This window comes from Doryrhamphus excisus, chromosome 10 (genome assembly GCF_030265055.1).
Source record: "Doryrhamphus excisus isolate RoL2022-K1 chromosome 10, RoL_Dexc_1.0, whole genome shotgun sequence".
NCBI classification, from domain to species: domain Eukaryota; kingdom Metazoa; phylum Chordata; class Actinopteri; order Syngnathiformes; family Syngnathidae; genus Doryrhamphus; species Doryrhamphus excisus.
Window position 1 is genome coordinate 10,935,995 of NC_080475.1, and position 25,212 is coordinate 10,961,206.

The window sequence follows — 25,212 nt, forward strand, 5'->3', positions numbered from 1 at the left end:
CAATAGACAATAATTCCCAAACAGAAGAACGGGCCAACTTAATTGAAGAAACACAATGGTTCATTCCGTCAGTACTTTGTTGCTTAGCCGCAATGCACTCTGGGTCGTAGGCTGACAGTGAAGCCAAAGATGGCTGCTAACTTCAGGCTTCGTAGGGATCCCTTAGCTGAAAGCTTATGAATGAAGTTTTTAATTGTAAATCGCCTTATACTGCTGATCGTGTGGATCAATCTGTGCATGACTTGACAAATTCATTTACCGCAACCCAATTCCAAACAAGTGAGGTTAAAGTCTCGTATGAATTCCGACGAGAAGGAGGACTGTGAGTGTGCGCCACCACAGGCCGACATTAGCCCAGCAGGAGGAGCTGACAGGTGGGTACGCTTAGAGGAAAGAGTCGGGGATGCCGACATGCTAGCTGGCTACTTTGGTAGCAGGAAATGTGTTGGTTTCCCTCCTCTTTGCACGTTTGTATTGAACCTTTTGGCTAGCGTCCAATCAGAATGCACTATTGCACGAAGTCAATCTAAGTATGGTTCTAATAGAATGCTTATTCTTAATAATCAATACACTTGTTAGTGTCAGCTTGCTGTGCTAGCATGCTACATTAGCTTGCTAAGCAAGGGTCAGGATGTCAGCTAAATTACAACCCTCCAACAAATGTATCACTTTGACCACTAAATATTTTACTTTTCTGTCTGATGTAATTTGAAATACATTAAATAAGTATGACTCTCTTTGTATAACGATATTGCAACTTAGCCAAAGGCTAATGTTGGTGCCGGATGGCTAGCGTTTGCATCTTCTACGCTTCTGTACTGGTGCTTATTAGCGGCAATGCAATGGTCCTTATTCAGCTTAATGATGAATAATATGTTTCGGTGGGTGTTTTTCATAACGTTGGGACTTCTTATACAACTATTACTTTATGTCGTTGTTGTTTTTTTTTGTTTAAATAGAGAATTCGACGAGCTTGAAGTAGAAAACCCAGAAGCAAGCCGAATGTAAGTAAATTTCCAACCATTTCAATCGTGTATACATTTAGTAGATATATTTATACTGACTTCTTTTGTTGATGATAACTTCATAATATTGATTTTCAAAGTGAAATGAATATGCTAATGCCACATCCAGATGTTATGGTTATAGTTCTACAATTACATAGTGGGCTTAGTAATTAAGATAGTAAATGTTTAATAATACTGATGTTGTGCCAATTTAAGATATTTGTGTGAAACATCGTTAGCAGTAACGGACATAATATTTACAGTTAGCGCCAATAGATGACTGAGGTAGTTAAATTGGTGTTGCCAGGCAACGATACAGATGCTGTTCTCCTTACAAAACAGTGTAACCTCCAAATGATTCTAAAGCTCGTACTTGAAAGTAAAATGAATATATATATGCTGACTCTTAAAAATGCAAACAAGTTGGGAATCCTAGTGGTTGTTTTGTTGTCACCTTCAAAGTAGCATTGAAACCATGATGCTCCAATGGCAATCCATTTCTGTGCTCTTTCTCTTTTTCGTGGCTGTAATCAGGAAGCGAGCGGCTGCCAAGCATCTAATAGAGCGCTATTACCACCAGTTAACCGAGGGCTGTGGGAATGAATCATGCTCCAACTCATGGTGTGCCTCATCGTCCGGTTTCCTTCGCATGGACAACAACGCGGCGGCAGTCAAAGCCCTTGAGCTCTACAAGGTCAATGCAAAACTTTGCGACCCCCACCCTTCAAAGAAAGGTACGGCTTCGGCCTACTTGGAGAATAGCGCTCACTGCAACTTGCCGTGCAGCAATACCAAGATGAACCACAAGGATGTCCACTCCGTACGGGACAATTTCAAAGGTCAGTAAAACCCAAAGTGTGAAATACTTTTATGGTCGGATTTCAGTGCAGAGGAAAGTAGTTCCAGTGTTGCTGAGAACTACAGCAGAGTTGCTGTAAACAGTTATACGTTCAAAAGCATAATACCCAGCAACTAGCTGGAACTACTTTCCTCAGCACTGCCTATGGGGGTGTCATACAACTTTGTGCCAAAAAACTGAACTTTCCCTTTCAAGCCGGAAAATACAACGTAGTGAAAATGTACCCATCGAGCCCAAGTCGCACACACGTTTATCGCCATTTCAACCTGTGTAGTTCGGGAGGGGGTTGTTCAGTGTCCATGCACGAACGTTCCTTCACTTCACCATGACAGCATTTCCTTCATCATATACAGTCATAGAAAAAATGATTAGACCACCTTGTTTCTTTAGTTTCTTGTTCATTTTAATGCCCCGGTACAACTAAAGTTACAGTTGTTTGGGCAAATATAAGGATGACAACAAAAATAGCTCATGAGCTTATTTGTTATCATCATTATATCTGTTCCAACGGATACACCTCACGGAGTTCAACTTGCTGTTAAGCCACATTTTTTTGTCTGAAGACACACAGCAAACACAGCAGTACAAGTAGTAATAATAATAATAATAATAATACATTTTATTTAAAAGCGCCTTTCAGGACACCCAAGGTCGCTGTACAGAAGATAAAAAACGGCAATATAAAATACAAGATAAAAGACAACATACAATAAATAGGGGGAGGAGGGACCATGTGAAGCAGTTAAAGAGAATAGGCAAGTTTGAACAGATGAGTTTTGAGTTTGGATTTGAAAGTGGGAAGGGTGGCAGAGTTACAGAGGTCTGGTGGCAATGAGTTCCAGAGTTGGGGAGCAGAGCGGCTGAAAGCTCTGCTCCCCATAGTGCTAAGACATGCAGAGGGTACAGTGAGATGGAAGGACGTGGAAGATCTGAGGGAACGGGATGGCTTGAGAATGTGGATGAGGTCAGAGAGATAAGGGGGGGCAAGGTTATACAACAAGTACAACACCATACAGTAAATATCTCGTAAGGAAATACACTTCCAGAGCGGAGAAGGCAGCAGTGGCGTTCAAGATCGCACTGGAAATGATGACGATGGCTGTGAGGAAGAACGGATGAGCTTGTTGGGTATCATGGAGATACTGACCAAGCCTGATGACATCATAATATGCAAATGAGATCAGAGAATTTACGTGATGTCTTCTCATAACGCTGTTTAAAATGTCATCAATTTGTTCCGCTACTATTAAAGAGACTAGTGTTAGACTTGTATGCTACCTTTTAGCTTGATTGATTGGAGCCAATGTATATCGTCATTTATACATAAGTGACATAACTTAATGTTTTTAATCATGATTGATTTTTTAATGATTAATCTGATTAAATTTAAAATAAAATAATCTGGTTAAAAATTAAACCGATTAATCTGATTAAAGGGCGGCACGGCGGTCGAGCCACGGCATGTCTGACATGATGGTGATAAAAAATTGCCCCTTTCCGTGTGGAAATGGTTTTTTTTGGCTCCTTTCTTTGTCCTTCTTCCCACTCTGAAACAAATTTAAAACACTAAGTTTAGAACAGGCTGCATGCAGACCTCACAGCTAGGAGACCAGGGTTCAATTCCACCCTCGGCCATCTCTGTGTAGAGTTTGCATGTTCTCCACGTGCATGCGTGGGTTTTCTCCGAGTACTCCGGTTTCCTCCCACATTCCAAAAACATGCTAGGTTAATTAGCGACTCCAAATTGTCCATAGGTATGAATGTGAGTGTGAATGGTTGTTTGTCTATATGTGCCCTGTGATTGGCTGGCGACCAGTCCAGGGTGTACCCCGCCTCTCGCCCGAAGACAGCTGGGAAAATGAATGAATGAATAATCTGATTAAATGTATTAATCATTTGAGAGCCCTAATTTATTGTCATTTTTTATTGTAATCAAGGTATGATTCAAGTAATCGTTGCACCCCTACATTAATCAGTTAAATTTGATATTAAGTAGCAATATTTTCGTAAAAACTTTGTCTGTGGTATGTCTCCAGTATTTTCCTTAAAGAAGAAACTGGTCTAGGTTATTATGGGTTATATCAAAGTGTGCAGAATTATGAGACAGCTTCTATTTCTCCAGCACAATGGGCCAAAAATGACATTTAACTGAAATACCAAACATCATAAAGTCTTTTATGAGGGATGAGGCACTCTTGCTTTAAGGCCTTAAGGATGACAGGATAGTCGATTGTCATCAGATCACTAAAGTCACAAACTCCAGTGATGTAAAGCACACAAGATATTGTCTTAAGAAAGCCAAAACATCACTTTAACTGATCTTTGTAGTTCATTCATCTTCATCTTTGATTTCCTGTGTAGCGTTAGAGTCCATGATTAATCTCATCTGCTTCTCTCTCTAGATGTGAATTACCTGACAGAGGAGAAAGTGTACGAGATCTTGGACATCTGCGGCGAGAAGGAGGATTATTCCCCTCTCATCAGGGTAATTGGCCGTGTGTTCTCCAGCGCCGAGGGCCTGGTGCAGAGCTTCCGAGGGTCCAAGCCTCACACCAAGGAGGAGCTGAAGTCACTCCAGGAAAAAGACGAGGACAAAGACGAAGACGAGAAAGAGGCCGCTGCGTGTTCGACAGCGATGGAGGAGGACTCCCCGACCTCGGCTTCATCGCGGCTCGGAGAGGGGTCATCGGGCTACAACGATGTCCAAAAGCTGGCACCGGATGAGGTGTCGGTGGACATCGAAGCTGTACGACGCGTGTACGAGCGCCTCCTGTCCAATGAGAAGATAGAAGCCGCTTTCTTGAACGCACTAGTCTACCTGTCCCCTAATGTAGAGTGTGACCTCACATATCATAATGTATACTCCCGTGATCCAAATTACCTGAACCTGTTTGTCATAGTAATGGAGAACAGCAACCTTCACAGTCCCGAGTACTTGGAAATCGCCCTCCCCCAGTTCTGCAAGGCCATGAGCAAACTCCCTCTGGCCGCTCAGGCCAAACTCTCTCGACTGTGGTCGCACTACAGTGCTGAGCACATTAAGCGCATGGTGGAGACCTTCCAGCAGCTCATTACCTACAAAGTCATTAGCAACGAGTTCAACAGCCGCAACTTGGTGAATGACGACGACGCCGTGGTGGCGGCCACCAGGTGCTTGAAGATAGTCTACTATGCAAACGTGCTCGGCGGTGACCTCGATACGGAGCACAACGAGGAAGAGGACGAGGAGCCCATACCGGAGTCCAGCGAGCTCACACTGCAGGAGCTGCTGGGTGAGGAGAGGCGGAACAAGAAGGGCCCTCGAGTGGACCCCCTGGAGACGGAGCTGGGCATCCGCACCAACGACTGCCGGCGGCCGCTTATCCCCTTTGAGGAGTTTGTTAACGAGCCTCTGAACGAGGTTCTGGAGATGGACAAGGACTACACTTTCTTTAAGGTAGAAACTGAAAATAAGTTCTCCTTCATGACATGCCCCTTCATCCTTAACGCCGTCACCAAGAACCTGGGCCTGTACTACGACAACCGCATTCGCATGTACAGCGAGCGACGCATTACAGTGCTTTACAGCCTCGTGCAGGGACAGCAGCTCAACCCGTATCTGAGGCTGAAGGTCCGCCGGGACCACATCATCGACGATGCTCTGGTCAGGGTATGTGTCTCATTTTAAAGAGGGCTCCTCAAGTGCAAGATGATGTGAAGTGAAGAAATGCTTGTCTATTACAGCTGGAAATGATCGCCATGGAGAATCCAGCAGACCTGAAGAAACAGCTCTATGTGGAGTTCGAAGGGGAGCAAGGTGTCGATGAAGGAGGCGTCTCGAAAGAGTTCTTTCAGCTTGTAGTTGAGGAGATCTTCAATCCAGATATTGGTAAAAGAACACAAGAAAACACCAATATGATATTCTCCACATCATTTTATTATAACTACTAGAAAATTCCTGCGGAAATTTTGATGGGCTTGCCACCTGTGCTGTGAACCTCGGGCCCAGTGCGCCAACGGCTACCGTGCTAGCACCTAGCAAGACAGCCTCAAGTACCGAAAAGGTTGATGCAGTCCCATGGTGTCCCCACATCATGCCATGTGTCTATTTGCCTTTAGAAATGAGTAAATTAGCTAAAATGCTAACATGCTAACAGTCATCATGCTAGCACCGAGCAAGAGGGCCTCAAGTTTAGAAAGTGCCAAGGTTGTCCTATAACCTTCCTACATCATGCCATGTGTGCATTTGCCTTTAGACATGAGTAAATTAGCTTAAATGCTAACATGCTAGCAATTAGCATTTAGCCACAGGGAGAGTTGAGAAGTTTATCTCAAAAATGAGCCGTTAATTACGTTTCTACGTGGCCGTATGGCTGAGCTACAAGGCTGTGAAAAGTCTGTAAATTCTCGTTTTCCCTGGAATGTGGCTGTTCTAAAAATAGAATAGGTGTATCTAATCTAGTGGCCCATTTTTGAACGTTTTGGTGAATAGCGTCGCCATGGTTACACAAAACGTTCCAAAAAATAAATACCGCTGTAGTCCTGAGCGTCAGGATTCCGGCGGTGTAACATGTGTGGGGGTCCTTCTTGCGGTTTTGGCCGCATTACGCGCACAAAAATGGGAAGATTAAGATATAATATTAGCTAAACATCACAAGGAATAACAACTAGAAAATTCCCGCGGAAATTTTGATGGACTGGCCACCTGTGCTGTGAACCTCGGGCCCGGTGGGCCAACGGCTATCGCGGTAGCACCTAGCAAGAAAGCCTCAAGTACGGAAAAAGTTGATGCAGTCCCATAGTGTCCCCACATCATGCCAAGTGTGTAATTGCCTTTAAACTTGAGTAAATTAGCTTAAGTGCTTACATGCTAACAATCATTATGCTAGCACCTAGCAAGAGAGCCTCAAGTTTAGAAAGTGCCAAGGTTGTCCAATAACCTCCCTACATCATGCCATGTGTGTATTTGCCTTTAAACGTGAGTAAATTAGCTTAAATGCTAACATGCTAACAGTTATCATGCTAGCACCTAGGAAGAGAGCCTCAAGTATAGAAAGTGCCAAGGTTGTCCTATAACCTCCCTACATCATGCCATGTGTGTATTTGCCTTTAGACACGAGTAAATTAGCTTAAATGCTAACATGCTAGCACCTAGCAAGACAGCCTTAAGTTTAGAAACTGCCAAGGATGTCCTATGACGTCCCTGCATCATGCATGTGTGTATTTGCCTTTAAACGTGAGCAAATTAGCTTAAATGCTAACATGCTAACAGTCATCATGCTAGCACCTAGCAAGAAAGTCCCAAGTTTAGAAAGTGCCAAGGTTGTCCTATCACCTCCCTACATCATGCCATGTGTGTATTTGCCTTTAAACGTGAGTAAATTAGCTTAAATGCTAACATGCTAACAATCATTATGCTAGCACCTAGCAAGAGAGCCTCAAGTTTAGAAAGTGCCAAGTTTGTCCTATAACCTCCCTACATCATGCCATATGTGTATTTGCCTTTAGACATGAGTAAATTAGCTTAAATGCTAACATGCTAACGGCTAACATGCTAGCACCTAGCATGACAGCCTCAAGTTTAGAAACTGCCATGGATGTCCTATGACGTCCCTGCATCATGCATGTGTGTATTTGCCTTTAAACATGAGCAAATTAGCTTAAATGCTAACATGCTAACAGTCATCATGCTAGCACCTAGCAAGAGAGCCTCAAGTTTAGAAAGTGCCAAGGTTGTCCTATAACCTCCCTACATCATGCCATGTGTGTATTTGCCTTTAGACGTGAGTAAATTAGCTTAAATGCTAACATGCTAACGGCTAACATGCTAGCACTTAGCAAGACAGCCTCAAGTTTAGAAACTACAAGGTTGTCCTATAACCTCCCCACATCATGTCATGTGTGTATTTGCCTTTAAACGTGAGTAAATTAGCTCAAATGCTAACATGCTAACAATCATTATGCTAGCACCTAGCAAGAGAGCCTCAAGTTTAGAAAGTGCCAAGGTTGTCCTATAACCTCCCTACATCATGCCATGTGTGTATTTGCCTTTAGACATGAGTAAATTAGCTTAAATGCTAACGTGCTAACGGCTACCATGCTAGCACCTAGCAAGAGAGCCTCAAGTTTAGAAAGTGCCAAGGTTGTCCTATAACCTCCCTACATCATGCCATGTTTGTATTTGCCTTTAAACGTGAGCAAATTAGCTTAAATGCTAACATGCTAACAGTCATTATGCTAGCACCTAGCAAGAGAGCCTCAAGGTCAGAAAGTGCCAAGGATGTCCTATAACGTCCCCGCATCATGCATGTGTGTATTTGCCTTTAAACATGAGCAAAGTAGCTTAAATGCTAACATGCTAACAGTCGTCATGCTACCACCTAGCAAGAGAGCCTCAAGTTTAGAAAGTGCCAAGGTTGTCCTATAACCTCCCTACATCATGCCATGTGTGTATTTGCCTTTAGACATGAGTAAATTAGCTTAAATGCTAACATGCTAACGGCTACCATGCTAGCACCTAGCAAGAGAGCATCAAGTTGAGAAAGTGCCAAGGTTGTCCTATAACCTCCCTACATCATGCCATGTGTGTATTTGCCTTTAGACATGAGTAAATTAGCTTAGATGCTAACATGCTAACGGCTACCATGTTAGCACCTAGCAAGAGGGTTTCAAGTTTAGAAAGTGCCAAGGTTGTCCTATAACCTCCCTATATCATGCCATGTGTGTATTTGCCTTTAAACGTGAGTAAATTAGCTTAAATGCTAACATGCTAACAGTTATCATGCTAGCACCTAGCAAGAGAGCCTCAAGTTTAGAAAGTGCCAAGGTTGTCCTATAACCTCCCTACATCATGCAATGTGTGTATTTGCCTTTAGACATGAGTAAATTAGCTTAAATGCTAACATGCTAACGGCTAACATGCTAGCACCTAGCAAGAGAGCCTCAAGTTTAGAAACTGCCAAGGTTGTCCTATGACCTCCCTGCATCATGCCATGTGTGTATTTGCCTTTAGACATGAGTAAATTAGCTTCAATGCTAACATGCTAACATGCTAGCAATTAGCATTTAGCCACAGAGAGAGTTCAGAAGTTTATCTAAAAAATGAGCCATCAATCACGTTTCTACGTGGCCGTATGGCTGATCTACAAGGCTATGAAAAGTCTGTAAATTTTCGTTTCTTTCACTGGCATGAGCTGTTCTAAAAATAGAACTGGGGTGTCCCTAATATAGTGGCCGATTTTTTTTTCTATCGCGAATACCGTCGCCATGGTTACACGAAACGTTCCAAAAAATAAATACCGCTGTAGTCCCGAGCGTCACGATTCCGGCGGTGTACCATATGTGGGGGTCCTTCATGTGGTTTCGGCCGCATTACGCGCGCAAAAAGTGGAAGATTAAGATATAAGAATAAAAATAATTATAACTAGAAAATTCCCGCGGAAATTTTGATGGACTGGCCACCTGTGCTGTGAACCTCGGGCCCGGTGCGCCAACGGCTACCGCGGTAGCACCTAGCAAGAAAGCCTCAAGTACGGAAAAAGTTGATGCAGTCCCATAGTGTCCCCACATCATGCCAAGTGTGTAATTGCCTTTAAACTTGAGTAAATTAGCTTAAATGCTAACATGCTAACAATCATTATGCTAGCACCTAGCAAGAGAGCCTCAAGTTTAGAAAGTGCCAAGGTTGTCCTATAACCTCCCTACATCATGCCATGTGTGTATTTGCCTTTAAACATGAGTAAATTAGCTTAAATGCTAACATGCTAACAGTTATCATGCTAGCACCTAGCAAGAGAGCCTCAAGTTTAGAAAGTGCCAAGGTTGTCCTATAACCTCCCTACATCATGCCATTTGTGTATTTGCCTTTAGACATGAGTAAATTAGCTTAATTGCTAACATGCTAGCACCTAGCAAGACAGCCTTAAGTTTAGAAACTGCCAAGGATGTCCTATGACGTCCCTGCATCATGCATGTGTGTATTTGCCTTTAAATGTGAATAAATTAGCTTAAATGCTAACATGCTAACAATCATTATGCTAGCACCTAGCAAGAGCGCCTCAAGTTTAGAAAGTGCCAAGGTTGTCCTATAACCTCCCTACACCATGCCATATGTGTATTTGCCTGAAGACATGAGTAAATTAGCTTAAATGCTAACATGCTAACGGCTACCATGCTAGCACCTAGCAAGAGAGCATCAAGTTGAGAAAGTGCCAAGGTTGTCCTATAACCTCCCTACATCATGCCATGTGTGTATTTGCCTTTAGACATGAGTAAATTAGCTTAAATGCTAACATGCTAACGGCTACCATGTTAGCACCTAGCAAGAGAGTTTCAAGTTTACAAAGTGCCAAGGTTGTCCTTCAACCTCCCTATATCATGCCATGTGTGTATTTGCCTTTAAATGTGGGTAAATTAGCTTAAATGCTAACATGCTAACAGTTATCATGCTAGCACCTAGCAAGAGACCCTCAAGTTTAAAAAGTGCCAAGGTTGTCCTATAACCTCCCTATATCATGCCATGTGTGTATTTGCCTTTAGAAATGAGTAAATTAGCTTAAATGCTAACATGCAAACGGCAAACATGCTAGCACCTAGCAAGACAGCCTCAAGTTTAGAAACTGCCAAGGATGTCCTATAACGTCCCTGCATCATGCATGTGTGTATTTGCCTTTAAACATGAGCAAATTAGCTTAAATGCTAACATGCTAAAAGTCATCATGCTAGCACCTAGCAAGAGAGTCCCAAGTTTAGAAAGTGCCAAGGTTGTCCTATAACATCCCTACATCATGCCATGTGTGTATTTGCCTTTAGACATGAGTAAATTACCTTAAATGCTAACATGCTAACGGCTAACATGCTAGCACCTAGCAAGAAAGCCTTAAGTTTAGAAACTACCAAGGTTGTCCTATAACCTCCCCACATCATGCCATGTGTGTATTTGCCTTTAAACGTGGGTAAATTAGCTTATATGCTAACACGCTAACAGTCATTATGCTAGCACCTAGCAAGAGAGCCTCAAGTTTAGAAAGTGCCAAGGATGTCCTATAACGTCCCTGCATCATGCATGTGTGTATTTGCCTTTAAACATGAGCAAATTAGCTTAAATGCTAACATGCTAACAGTCATCATGCTAGCACCTAGCAAGACAGCCTCAGGTTTAGAAACTGCCAAGGTTGTCCTATAACCTCCCTACATCATGCCATGTGTGTATTTGCCTTTAGACATGAGTAAATTAGCTTAAATGCTAACATGCTAACGGCTAACATGCTAGCACCGAGCAAGACAGCCTCAAGTTTAGAAACTGCCAAGGATGTCCTATAACGTCCCTGCATCATGCCATTTGTGTATTTGCCTTTAGACATGAGTAAATTAGCTTAATTGCTAACATGCTAGCACCTAGCAAGACAGCCTTAAGTTTAGAAACTGCCAAGGATGTCCTATGACGTCCCTGCATCATGCATGTGTGTATTTGCCTTTAAATGTGAATAAATTAGCTTAAATGCTAACATGCTAACAATCATTATGCTAGCACCTAGCAAGAGAGCCTCAAGTTTAGAAAGTGCCAAGGTTGTCCTATAACCTCCCTACATCATGCCATGTGTGTATTTGCCTTTAGACATGAGTAAATTAGCTTAAATGCTAACGTGCTAACGGCTACCATGCTAGCACCTAGCAAGAGGGCCTCAAGTTTACAAAGTGCCAAGGTTGTCCTTCAACCTCCCTATATCATGCCATGTGTGTATTTGCCTTTAAACGTGAGTAAATTAGCTTCAATGCTAACATGCTAACAGTTATCATGCTAGCACCTAGCAAGAGACCCTCAAGTTTAGAAAGTGCCAAGGTTGTCCTATAACCTCCCTACATCATGCCATGTGTGTATTTGCCTTTAGACATGAGTAAATTAGCTTAAATGCTAACATGCTAACAGTCATCATGCTAGCACCTAGCAAGAGAGTCCCAAGTTTAGAAAGTGCCAAGGTTGTCCTATAACCTCCCGACATCATGCCATGTGTGTATTTGCCTTTAGACATGAGTAAATTAGCTTAAATGCTAACATGCTAACGGATAACATGCTAGCACCTAGCAAGACAGCCTCAAGTTTAGAAACTGCCAAGGTTGTCCTATAACCTCCCCACATCATGTCATGTGTGTATTTGCCTTTTAACGTGAGTAAATTAGCTTGAATGCTAACATGCTAACAATCATTATGCTAGCACCAAGCAAGAGAGCCTCAAGTTTAGAAAGTGCCAAGGTTGTCCTATAACCTCCCTACATCATGCCATGTGTGTATTTGCCTTTAGATGTGAGTAAATTAGCTTAAATGCTAACATGCTAACATGCTAGCAATTAGCATTTAGCCACAGAGAGACTTCAGAAGTTTATCTCCAAAATTAGCCATCAATCACGTTTCTACGTGGCCGTATGGCTGAGCGACAAGGCTGTGAAAAGTCTGTAAATTCTCATTCTTTTCACTGGCATGAGCTGTTCTAAAAATAGCCCAAATGTCCCTAATTTTTTGAACCATTGATTTTTGCGTTTTTCAAACGCGAATAGCGTCGCCATGGTTACACAAAACGTTCCAAAAAATAAATACCGCTGTAGTCCCGAGTGCCACGTTTCCGGCGGTGTAACATGTGTGGGGATCCTTCCTGCGGTTTTGGCCGCATTACGCGCACAAAAGTGGGAAGATTAAGATATAAGAATAACTAGAAAATTCCCGCGGAAATTTTGATGGACTGGCCACCTGTGCTGTGAACCTCGGGCCCGGTGCGCCAACGGCTACCGCGGTAGCACCTAGCAAGAAAGCCTCAAGTACGGAAAAGGTTGATGCAGTCCCATAGTGTTCCCACATCATGCCAAGTGTGTATTTGCCTTTAAACTTGAGTAAATTAGCTAAAATGCTAACATGCTAACAATCATTATGCTAGCACCTAGCAAGAGAGCCTCAAGTTTAGAAAGTGCCAAGGTTGTCCTATAACCTCCCTACATCATGCCATGTGTGTATTTGCCTTTAAACGTGAGTAAATTGGCTTAAATGCTAACATGCTAACAGTTATCATGCTAGCACCTAGCAAGAGAGCCTCAAGTTTAGAAAGTGCCAAGGTTGTCCTATAACCTCCCTACATCATGCCATGTGTGTATTTGCCTTTAGACATGAGTAAATTAGCTTTAATGCTAACATGCTAACAATCATTATGCTAGCACCTAGCAAGAGAGCCTCAAGTTTAGAAAGTGCCTAGGTTGTCCTATAACCTCCCTACACCATGCCATATGTGTATTTGCCTGAAGACATGAGTAAATTAGCTTAAATGCTAACATGCTAACGGCTACCATGCTAGCACCTAGCAAGATGGCCTCAAGTTTAGAAACTACAAAGGTTGTCCTATAACCTCTCTATATCATGCCATGTGTGTATTTGCCTTTAAACGTGAGTAAATTAGCTTAAATGTTAACATGCTAACAGTTATCATGCTAGCACCTAGCAAGAGAGCCTCAAGTTTAGAAACTGCCAAGGTTGTCCTATAACCTCCCGACATCATGCCATGTGTGTATTTGCCTTTAAATGTGAGTAAATTAGCTTAAATGCTAACATGCTAACAGTCATCATGCTAGCACCTAGCAAGAGAGCCTCAAGTTTAGAAAGTGCCAAGGTTGTCCTATAACCTCCCTATATCATGCCATGTGTGTATTTGCCTTCAAATGTGAGTAAATTAGCTTAAATGCTAACATGCTAACAGTCGTCATGCTAGCACCTAGCAAGAGAGCCTCAAGTTTAGAAAGTGCCAAGGTTGTCCTATAACCTCCCTACATCATGCCATGTGTGTATTTGCCTTTAGACATGAGTAAATTAGCTTAAATGCTAACACGCTAACAGTCATTATGCTAGCACCTAGCAAGAGAGCCTCAAGTTTAGAAAGTGCCAAGGTTGTCCTATAACCTCCCTACATCATGTCATGTGTGCATTTGCCTGTAGACATGAGTAAATTAGCTTAAATGCTAACATGCTAACGGCTACCATGCTAGCACCTAGCAAGAGGGCCTTAAGTTTAGAAACTGCCAAGGTTGTCCTATAACCTCCCCACATCATGTCGTTTGTGTATTTGCCTTTAAATGTGAGTAAATTAGCTTATATGCTAACACGCTAACAGTCATTATGCTAGCACCTAGCAAGAGAGCCTCAAGTTTAGAAAGTGCCAAGGATGTCCTATAACGTCCCTGCATCATGCATGTGTGTATTTGCCTTTAAACATGAGCAAATTAGCTTAAATGCTAACATGCTAAAAGTCATCATGCTAGCACCTAGCAAGAGACCCTCAAGTTTAGAAAGTGCCAAGGTTGTCCTATAACCTCCCTACATCATGTCATGTGTGTATTTGCATTTAGACATGAGTAAATTAGCTTAAATGCTAACACGCTAACGGCTAACATGCTAGCACCTAGCAAGAGAGTTTCAAGTTTACAAAGTGCCAAGGTTGTCCTTCAACCTCCCTATATCATGCCATGTGTGTATTTGCCTTTAAACGTGAGTAAATTAGCTTAAATGCTAACATGCTAACAGTTATCATGCTAGCACCTAGCAAGAGACCCTCAAGTTTAGAAAGTGCCAAGGTTGTCCTATAACCTCCCTACATCATGCCATGTGTGTATTTGCCTTTAGACATGAGTAAATTAGCTTAAATGCTAACATGCTAACGGCTAACATGCTAACACCTAGCAAAACAGCCTCAGGTCCTGAAAAGTTTGGGGCAGTCCTACAGTGTCCCCACATCATGCCAAGTGTGTATTTGCCTTTAAACTTTAGAAAATTAGCGAAAATGCTAACATGCTAACGGCTACCATGCTAACACCTAGCAAAACAGCCTCAGGTCCTGAAAAGTTTGGGGCAGTCCTACAGTGTCCCCACATCATGCCATGTGTGTATTTGCCCTTAGACATGAGTAAATTAGCTAAAATGCTAACATGCTAACAGTCATCATGCTAGCACCTAGCAAGAGAGCCTCAAGTTTAGAAAGTGCCAAGGTTGTCCTATAACCTCCCTACATCATGCCATGTGTGTATTATCCTTTAGACATGAGTAAATTGGCTTAAATGCTAACATGCTAACAGCTACCATGCTAGCACCTAGCAAGAGGGCATCAAGTTTAGAAACTGCCAAGGTTGTCCGATAACCTCCCTGCATCATGCCATGGGTGTATTTGCCTTTAAACATGAGTAAATTAGCTTAAATGCTAACATGCTAACGGCTACCATGCTAGCACCTACCAAGAGAGCCTCAAGTTTAGAAACTACCAAGGTTGTCCTATAACCTTTCCACATCATGTCATGTGTGTATTTGCCTTTAAACGTGAGTAAATTAGCTTAAATGCTAACATGCTAATAATCATTATGCTAGCACCTAGCAAGAGAGCCTCAAGTTTAGAAAGTGCCAAGGTTGTCCTATAACCTCCCTACACCATGCCATATGTGTATTCTCCTTTAGACATGAGTAAATTAGCTTAAATGCTAACATGCTAACGGCTACCATGCTAGCACCTAGCAAGAGAGCCTCAAGTTTAGAAACTGCTAAGGTTGTCCTATAACCTCCCTACATCATGCCATGTGTGCAATTGCCTTTAAACGTGAGTAAATTAGCTTAAATGCTAACATGCTAACGGCTACCATGCTAGCACCTAGCAAGAGAGCCTCAAGTTTAGAAACTGCCAAGGTTGTCCTATGACCTCCCTACATCATGCCATGTGTGTATTTGCCTTTAGACATGAGTAAATTAGCTTAAATGCTAACATGCTAACATGCTAGCAATTAGCATTTAGCCACAGAGAGAGTTCAGAAGTTTATCTAAAAAATGAGCCATCAATCACGTTTCTACGTGGCCGTATGGCTGAGCTACAAGGCTGTGAAAAGTCTGTAAATTCTCGTTTTCTCTGGAATGCGGCTGTTCTAAAAATAGAATGGTGTACCTAATCTAGTGGCCGATTTTTTTTCTATCGCGAATAGCGTCGCCATGGTTACACGAAACGTTCCAAAAAATAAATACCGCTGTAGTCCCGAGCGTCACGATTCCGACGGTGTAACATGTGTGGGGGTCCTTCTTGCGGTTTTGGCCGCATTACGCGCGCAAAAATTGGAAGATTAAGATATAATAAGAAGAAAAATAACTAAACACCACAAGCAATAACAATATGGGCTGGCTCAGTAGCCAGCCCATAGACTGCTACTGCAAGTAGCAGTCTATGGGCTGGCTACTGAGCCAGTCCATAATAATAACTAAACAGCAATAACAATATGGGCTGGCTCAGTAGCCAGCCCATAGACTGCTACTGCAAGTAGCAGTCTATGGGCTGGCTACTGAGCCAGTCCATAACTAGAAAATTCCCGCGGAAATTTTGATGGACTGGCCACCTGTGCTGTGAACCTCGGGCCCGGTGCGCCAACGGCTAACGCGGTAGCACCTAACAAGAAAGCCTCAAGTACGGAAAAGGTTGATGCAGTCCCATAGTGTCCCCACATCATGCCAAGTGTGTAGTTGCCTTTAAACTTGAGTAAATTAGCTAAAATGCTAAAATGCTAACATGATGACGGCTGCCGTGCTAACACGTAGCAAAACAGCCTCAGGTCCTGAAAAGTTTGTGGCAGTCCTACAGTGTCCCCACATCATGCCATGCGTGTATTTTCCTTTAGACATGAGTAAATTAGCTTAAATGCTAACATGCTAACAGTCATTATGATAGCACCTAGCAAGAGAACCTCAAGTTTAGAAAGTGCCAAGGATGTCCTATAACGTCCCCACATCATGACATGTGCTTAGTAGCCTTTAGGCACGAGTAAATTAGCTTAAATGCTAACATGCTAACAGTTATCATGCTAGCACCTAGCAAGAGAGCATCAAGTTGAGAAAGTGCCAACGTTGTTCTGTAACCTCCCTACATCATGCCATGTGTGAATTTGCCTGTAGACATAAGTAAATTAGCTTAAATGCTAACATGCTAACGGCTAACATGCTAGCACCTAGCAAGAGAGCCTCAAGTTTAGAAACTGCCAAGGATGTCCTATAACGTCCCTGCATCATGCATGTGTGTATTTGCCTTTAAACATGAGCAAATTAGCTTAAATGCTAACATGCTAACAGTCATCATGATAGCACCGAGCAAGAGAGTCCCAAGTTTAGAAAGTGCCAAGGTTGTCCTATAACCTCCCTACATCATGCCATGTGTGTATTTGCCTTTAGAGGTGAGTAAATTAGCTTAAATGCTAACATGCTAACGGCTAACATGCTAGCACCTAGCAAGACAGCCTCAAGTTTAGAAACTACCAAGGTTGTCCTATAACCTCCCCACATCATGTCATGTGTGTATTTGCCTTTAAACGTGAGTAAATTAGCATAAATGGTAACATGCTAACAGTCATCATGCTAGCACCTAGCAAGAGGGCCTCAAGTTTAGAAAGTACCAAGGTTGTCCTATAACCTCCCTACATCATGCCATGTGTGTATTTGCCTTTAGACATGAGTAAATTAGCTTAAATGCTAACATGCTAGCACCTAGCAAAACAACCTTAAGTTTAGAAACTGCCAAGGATGTCCTATAACGTCCCTGCATCATGCCATGTGTGTATTTGCCTCCAAATGTGAGTAAATTAGCTTAAATGCTAACATGCTAACAGTCGTCATGCTAGCACCTAGCAAGAGAGCCTCAAGTTTAGAAAGTGCCAAGGTTGTCCTATAACCTCCCTACATCATGCCATGTGTGTATTTGCCTTTAGACATGAGTAAATTAGCTTAAATGCTAACCTGCTAACGGCTACCATGCTAGCACCTAGCAAGAGGGTTTCAAGCTTACAAAGTGCCAAGGTTGTCCTATAACCTCCCTATATCATGCCATGTGTGTATTTGCCTTTAAATGTGAGTAAATTACCTTAAATGCTAACATGCTAACAGTCATTATGCTAGCACCTAGCAAGAGAGCCTCAAGTTTAGAAAGTGCCAAGGATGTCCTATAACGTCCCCGCATCATGCATGTGTGCATTTGCCTTGAAACATGAGCAAAGTAGCTTAAATGCTAACATGCTAACAGTCATCATGCTAGCACCTAGCAAGAGAGCCTCAAGTTTAGAAAGCGCCAAGGTTGTCCTATAACCTCCCTACACCATGCCATGTGTGTATTAGCCTGAAGACATGAGTAAATTAGCTTAAATGCTAACATGCTAACGGCTACCATGCTAGCACCTAGCAAGAGAGCCTCAAGTTTAGAAAGCGCCAAGGTTGTCCTATAACCTCCCTACACCATGCCATGTGTGTATTAGCCTGAAGACATGAGTAAATTAGCTTAAATGCTAACATGCTAACGGCTACCATGCTAGCACCTAGCAAGAGGGTCTGAAGTTTAGAAACTGCCAAGGTTGTCCTATAACCTCCCCACATCATGCCATGTGTGTATTTGCCTTTAAACGTGATTAAATTGGCTTAAATGCTAACATGCTAACAGTTATCATGCTAGCACCTAGCAAGAGAGCCTCAAGTTTAGAAAGTGCAAAGGTTGTCCTATAACCTCCCTACATCATGCCATGTGTGTATTTGCCTTTAGACATGAGTAAATTAGCTTTAATGCTAACATGCTAACAATCATTATGCTAGCACCTAGCAAGGGAGCCTCAAGTTTAGAAAGTGCCAAGGTTGTCCTATAACCTCCCTACACCATGCCATATGTGTATTTGCCTGAAGACATGAGTAAATTAGCTTAAATGCTAACATGCTAACGGCTACTATGCTAGCACCTAGCGAGAGGGTTTCAAGTTTAGAAAGTGCCAAGGTTGTCCTATAACCTCCCTATATCATGCCATGTGTGTATTTGCCTTTAAATGTGAGTAAATTAGCTTAAATGTTAACATGCTAACAGTTATCATGCTAGCACCTAGCAAGAGGGCCTCAAGTTTAGAAAGTGCCAAGGTTGTCCTATAACCTCCCTACATCATGTCATGTGTGCATTTGCCTGTAGACATGAGTAAATTAGCTTAAATGCTAACATGCTAACGGCTACCATGCTAGCACCTAGCAAGAGGGCCTGAAGTTTAGAAACTGCCAAGGTTGTCCTATAACCTCCCTACATCATGTCATGTGTATATTTTCCTTTAGACATGAGTAAATTAGCTTAAATGCTAACATGCTAACGGCTACCATGCTAGCACCTAGCAAGAGGGCCTGAAGTTTAGAAAGTGCCAAGGTTGTCCTATAACCTCCCTACATCATGCCATGTGTGTATTTGCCTTTAGACATGAGTAAATTAGCTTAAATGCTAACATGCTAATGGCTACCATGCTAGCACCTAGCAAGAGGGCCTAGCAACATAGCATCAAGTCTTGAAAGTTGCCAGGCACTGCTGTGGTGTCTCTACATGTCATGTGTTGTTTTCCAATTGACAGCAGCACTTGCATTGCCATGGAGGACTAAAGAGCAGAGAGTTTATGGCATGCGGGTCGATACTGAACTATCGATTCCTGACATGATGATAACACAGCTTATTGCTGTATCATGGATTCTATAAAAATGTAGATATTTTGATACTTTGGTCTTTGAGGTGCCTGGAGTCACTGTGCTTAATTAGAAAAATCTAACTTTTAAAATCTACACAATAAATGAGCTGTATGGTATCAGCTGGGAAGGGAATCATTGGAATCGCACATGTCAAGAAAAGGGGGTTTTTGAAGGGAGGGGCTGTGAGGAGGAGGAGGTGGTGGCCATGGCAGTGAATGAGCTCAGAGGGCTGAATCGCTCATGTCGAACAGAAGCTTCTTACGGCCAAACGATTCGAGATATCGACACCACGAGATGACCGTGACCGGCCCGAGGGTCGGGGCTTCGCATAGATCTGCTCGTTTTGCATATCGGTTGAGAAACGACCGCAAGATGACGAGTTGAAAACACAGAAAATTAAAGGTTTGGAGAAAGAAAAAGACGGCGTCTTTAACATGGGAGTGAATGGGAGAAATGCCGGCGCTCTTCTCGCTTCTGAGGGCCCAGAAGGCAATCCGTACATCTCTCAGACATAAGAGTGACATTTTTGGAAAGGGGACAAGATTTCCTACGTTTTCACCAAATTAAATCGAGCTGGCTAAAACGGTGTGGCCAGGAAGACCAGTTGTTTGCAAAGCCAAAAAGTTTTCTCTTCGTCTCCCCTGCCACAGTGGAGTCAGAGTGGGAGACGCTGCAACTGCGCACACCTCCTTCTGACGAAGATAGAGGGAAAACTAAACATCCTACGACAAAACTAATTAGCCACAGAGAGAGTAGAGAAGTTTATCTCAAAAATGAGCCGTCAATCACGTTTCTACGTGGCCGTATGGCTGAGCTACAAGGCTGTGAAAAAGTCTGTAAATTCTCGTTTCCTATGTGCTGTTCTAAAAATAGAACAAGAATTTCCCTAATCAAGTGGCCCATTTTTTAACGTTTTCGTTAATAGCGTCGCCATGGTTACACAAAACTTTCCAAAAATTAAATACCGCTGTAGTCCCGAGCGCCACGTTTCCGGCGGTGTAACATGTGTGGGGGTCCTTCTTGCGGTTTTGGCCGCATTACGCGAGCAAAAAGTGGAAGATTAAGATATAAGAATAAAAAAAATAATAATAACTAAACAGCAATAACAATATGGGCTGGCTCAGTAGCCAGCCCATAGACTGCTACTGCAAGTAGCAGTCTATGGGCTGGCTACTGGGCCAGTCCATAATAATAATAGCTAAACAACAATAACAATATGGGCTGGCTCAGTAGCCAGCCCATAGACTGCTACTGCAAGTAGCAGTCTATGGGCTGGCTACTGGGCCAGTCCATAATATGGGCTTGCTGAGTAATGCAAGCCCCATAGACAGCTGCTAATAATAAATTTAGCACTGAAATGAGACCTTTTTTGCGAGCGCTTAACAAAAAAAAAAGTGTATTAAATAGAGTTTGTATGCTATGCTATGCTATGCTATTTTTTTTGTCCACCAGGGATGTTCACATATGATGAGCTCACCAAACTCTTCTGGTTCAACCCTTCGTCGTTCGAAAATGAGGGCCAGTACACGCTGATTGGCATCGTTCTGGGGCTCGCCATCTACAACAACTGCATCCTTGACGTTCACTTCCCAATGGTGGTCTACAGGAAGCTAATGGGCAAGAAAGGAACCTTCAGGGACCTTGCCGATGCCAACCCTGTAAGAGTCCACGTTTCATAAAATAAGAACTGGGATCACCTGTCATGATGAGCGTTTTTGTCCTCTTTGTGCTGGTTAGATTCTGTACCAGAGCTTAAAGGAACTTCTGGAGTATAAAGGCAGTGTGGAGGAGGACATGATGATCACCTTCCAGATTTCTCAGACGGACCTCTTTGGGAACCCCCTTATGTATGATTTAAAGGAAAATGGGGATAAAATTCCAGTGACAAATGAAAACCGAAAGGTAAGCCACACACACACTAGAAATAGAGTTGTCCCTTGCTACATCGCTGTTCCAACATCCCCCCCTCCCCTCACTCTAGCATGTTTTTTCCAAAATGTATCAATTAAATGATTGCTGTTTTGTGGTTGACTTTGGCCTTTTATTGGTCAAAAATGGTATCAGTAATGTTACATTACTGAGACATTACCTTACAATACATTACCTTCACCATGGATGCAATCATCCTCCAATTCTGTGTGGAAGTGGTATATTACTTATCTTACTTTACCCTTGTCCCTGAGTCAATTTCAAACCCTTTTAAGTTTAGAATAAATAAATTGGAGTTGCCATGCTTCAAAATCATTCTAAGGGGTCACAAAAGACCCCACAACAACATCCAAATAACTGCAGGACTTAATTGCCTTTTAATTGACTTTGCTGTAACCACAAAATCCATTTCTAAATATTGAATCCTACTTTGAAACCAATGAATCTGCATTAACAAATCCTGTATTTGAATATAGTTTTTTCTTTTATTGTTAATGTGCACAGGAGTTTGTGGCTCAATATGCAGAGTACATGCTGAACAAAAGTGTGGAGAAGCAGTTCAAAGCGTTCAGGAGAGGCTTCCACATGGTGACCAACGAGTCGCCGCTCAAGTACCTCTTTAGACCTGAAGAAATTGAGCTCCTGATCTGTGGAAGCCGGGTGAGATTACTTATTACTTATTACATGCACGATTACACTTGATTATGCACACTAGCATTAGATTAGATCTGCGAGTTCTGCTTTTAAAATTGAATAATTCATAGTTTGAATTGCTGAATGTGTTTGAACCTGATGTGTTTCTTCTTCAGAACCTTGACTTCCTTGCATTAGAGGAAACAACAGAGTACGATGGAGGCTACAATAGAGATTCTCGAATCATCAAGTAAGCAAAAAAAACAGTTAGGGGCTTGAACACGTTGACACAAACTGACTCGTTTCAATGTTTTTGGCTTTTTTTTAAGAGAGTTCTGGGAGACTTTGCACTCTTTTAGCGAGGAGCAGAAGCGCCTCTTCCTGCAGTTCACCACCGGCACTGACAGAGCGCCCGTGGGCGGGCTTGGCAAACTGAAGATGATTATTGCCAAGAATGGGCCCGACACGGAGCGGTGAGTACATCATACAGTAAACCTCGGATATATCGGACTCGGATATATCGGAAATTCGCTCACAACGGACAGATAAAAAAGAACCAATTTTTCTGTAATGCATTTCCAATAAAAATTCATTGCATATATCAGATTTTTTATAACAGATTTCGCCTATTTCGGACAAAATCTCCAGTCCCGTTCCAATGCATTTCCATTAAATTTCCCTCGCATATATCGGATGGCCGCATCGTGGCGCTCCGATTCGCTGAATTGTGACAGGCCGCTATACGATGTCATTTGCAGCGTTGCCTGCGCGTCCAGGTACATTGGAAACATAGTCAAGGAAGTGTCTTTTTATAACGGATAAAATCCGATTTACGCATATACCGGATATAAATCCGATATATGCGTAAAACGGACATTTTCCGGTATACGCATATAACGGATTTCGCTTATATCGGACAAAACCAGTGGGAACAATTGAATCCGATATATCCGAGGTTTACTGTACTTTACGTAAATAACCCGATCAGCTTCTCATGATCCTCATCCGTGTTTCTGTCCAGACTACCAACATCTCATACGTGCTTTAATGTGCTACTGCTGCCCGAGTACGGCAGCAAGGAGAAGCTGAGGGAGCGACTGCTGAAAGCCATCACCTATGCCAAAGGCTTTGGCATGCTTTGAGGCCCGGCCCAGTACCACTTTTACCACCACCCACTCCTAACGCACTGCAAATATAAGACTCCTTCTCGGCCCATCTAGCTCCGCCCTTCTTTTTTTTTTTATCCGACACGATGTAAGCTGGAAGCGACAGGGGGGGGGGAAGTAAACGCTAGTCCCCCCCCTCTCCACTGTGCCTACATCAACAACATTATCAGTCAGTGTAAGCACAGAGATCTCCTGATCAAAGTACCCGCATCCACATCGATGTGGATGTGCTGCTGCCTCCCTTTTTTATGTAAAGAGAGGATCATTTTTCTAATTATTTATTTCAACTTTAACCTGTTTTTTTTTTTCATTGGTGAAACAGAATGCAGTTTAAAAAAAAAGGTTAATACTATTCTGCTGAACTGGGACAAAGCATGATAACAAGTTGGTACAAACTAGGATTCTTAACATAAAGTTGTCCATAAGAGCATTGCCAGTCTTCAGAAGTCTTTTTTTCCCTGCCCGCCATTTTTTTTTTTTTTTTTTTGTCCCTCTTAAAGGACTGTCTGCAACTGGATTAAGATTATATAATATATATATACACAAACCTGTTAGCATATGTTAATAGTGGGTTATAAGAACAATAAATGTCTATATTTTTCACAATGACATATTCAACTGCATAAAAATATGGCTGTCTGGAGTAGACGTTACAAACACAAAAGCAGTTAAAGAGAAGCGACAACATTCTGTATCCGATGACGCATTCAATAATAGTTCATGTTAGCAGCTAAACTCTGCCAAATCGCTATCAGTTGGAAAATGGAGAGCGCGGTATATAATACTTGAAGCACGGTTGCAAACAGTCCCTTTTAAGAAAAAAGATAAAGCTCACAATTTCACAATTCCAGTCGCAATATGTCTTTTTTTTTTTTTTTTTTTTGCTCCAAATCCATGTCTGCAATCTTTTATTGGGAGAGGGTACTGATTAGACTTGAGATCGTGTCAGAGCTGTGTAAGTGCACTTAGACTTTTTCCAGAATGTTGTTTTCGGGTGGGCCCGCAGGTTGCCACGATTGTCTGAAGCATTTTTTTTTTGTCTGTTTCCATGTCTTCCTGTGTTGACGATACTAAATAAAAACAAAACAGTATTTATATATCATTACACTTGGGATGATGATGTTTGGCCCCATGAACACAATACAATTTGCTGATTGGCTCAAATCCGGAAAGCACTTTGTCTTGTCTATTTCTGACATCTACTTTGTGTGGACTAGGGCTTGCTATGCACGGTAATGGATATATCAATTTATCAAATTATTAAAAAAAACAGGTCGGTAATTATGAGACCTGGATAAATAATAAATACATTACTTGTGGTCCAGCTTAGAATACTTCATAAAGCTTGGAGTAAGCAATTTATTGCAAGCATTAAAGTGAAATATCATCTGATAAAAAAAATGAAGACCATAAGTTTTAGTCATTTCAGCTGCAATAAGTGCAGATTCTGGAAGATCTAGAAAGCTTATCATGTGTAACTGCTCTATAGGACTCCACAACTCCATACAAAGAGCTGAAAAATGAGCGATTTTAGCTGTCTGAGGAACATAGTGAGGAAATGGAAGACCACAGATACAGTTCTAGTTAAGACCCGGACTGGCAGGCTAAGAAAAATCTCGGCTAAGCAGAGGCCAAGGATGGTGAGAACAGTCAAAGTCCACCCACAGATCATCTCCAAAGACCTTCAACATGATCTTGGTGCAGATGGCATCAATGTACATCCTTCAACTATTAAGTGTACTTTACACAAAGGGGATTCTGTACTGCAAAGTAATGCATAAGAAGCTTTTTCTGCGTATATATATACCACAAACAGTCGCTAGCGGTATGCTAAAGCACTTTTGGACAAGACAGTTTCATTTTGGAATATTTTGGTGCTGTGGATTGATTATTTGATTATTTGGACATAACAAGGGGCATAACACTTGCTGCCCACAGTAGCATTTGGTGGTGGTTCCATCATGCTGTAGGGCTGTGTGGCCAGTGCAGGTACTGGGAATCTTGTTCAGGTTAAAGGATGAATTTATTCCAGATTCCAGTCAGTATCAGCAGATTCTTGCCAACAATGCTCAAGAACCGTTGACAACGTTGAAGTTGCGCAGTGGATTAGTG

General features: G+C 42.2%; 1 protein-coding gene across 1 annotated transcript; it reads left to right on the forward strand.

Annotated features, from left to right (window-relative positions):
• The first annotated feature begins 105 nt into the window (after positions 1-105).
• Positions 106-24,205, forward strand: LOC131137655 (ubiquitin-protein ligase E3A). Its single transcript, XM_058085847.1, has 11 exons — positions 106-374; positions 960-1,004; positions 1,542-1,846; positions 4,269-5,515; positions 5,590-5,734; positions 20,825-21,030; positions 21,110-21,274; positions 21,806-21,961; positions 22,111-22,184; positions 22,264-22,407; positions 22,956-24,205. The coding sequence occupies exons 1-11, from the start codon at positions 298-300 to the stop codon at positions 23,074-23,076; spliced, it is 2,685 nt and encodes an 894-aa protein (XP_057941830.1). The 5' UTR covers positions 106-297; the 3' UTR covers positions 23,077-24,205.
• The last annotated feature ends 1,007 nt before the right edge of the window (positions 24,206-25,212 follow it).

Coding starts and splice junctions, on each gene's coding strand:
- LOC131137655 (XM_058085847.1), top strand. CDS start 298: ATGAATTCCGACGAGAAGGAGGACTGTGAGTGTGCGCCACCACAGGCC. Junction 5,516..5,589: donor TCGACGATGCTCTGGTCAGG/GTATGTGTCTCA, acceptor TGTCTATTACAG/CTGGAAATGATCGCCATGGA. Junction 5,735..20,824: donor GATCTTCAATCCAGATATTG/GTAAAAGAACAC, acceptor TTTGTCCACCAG/GGATGTTCACATATGATGAG.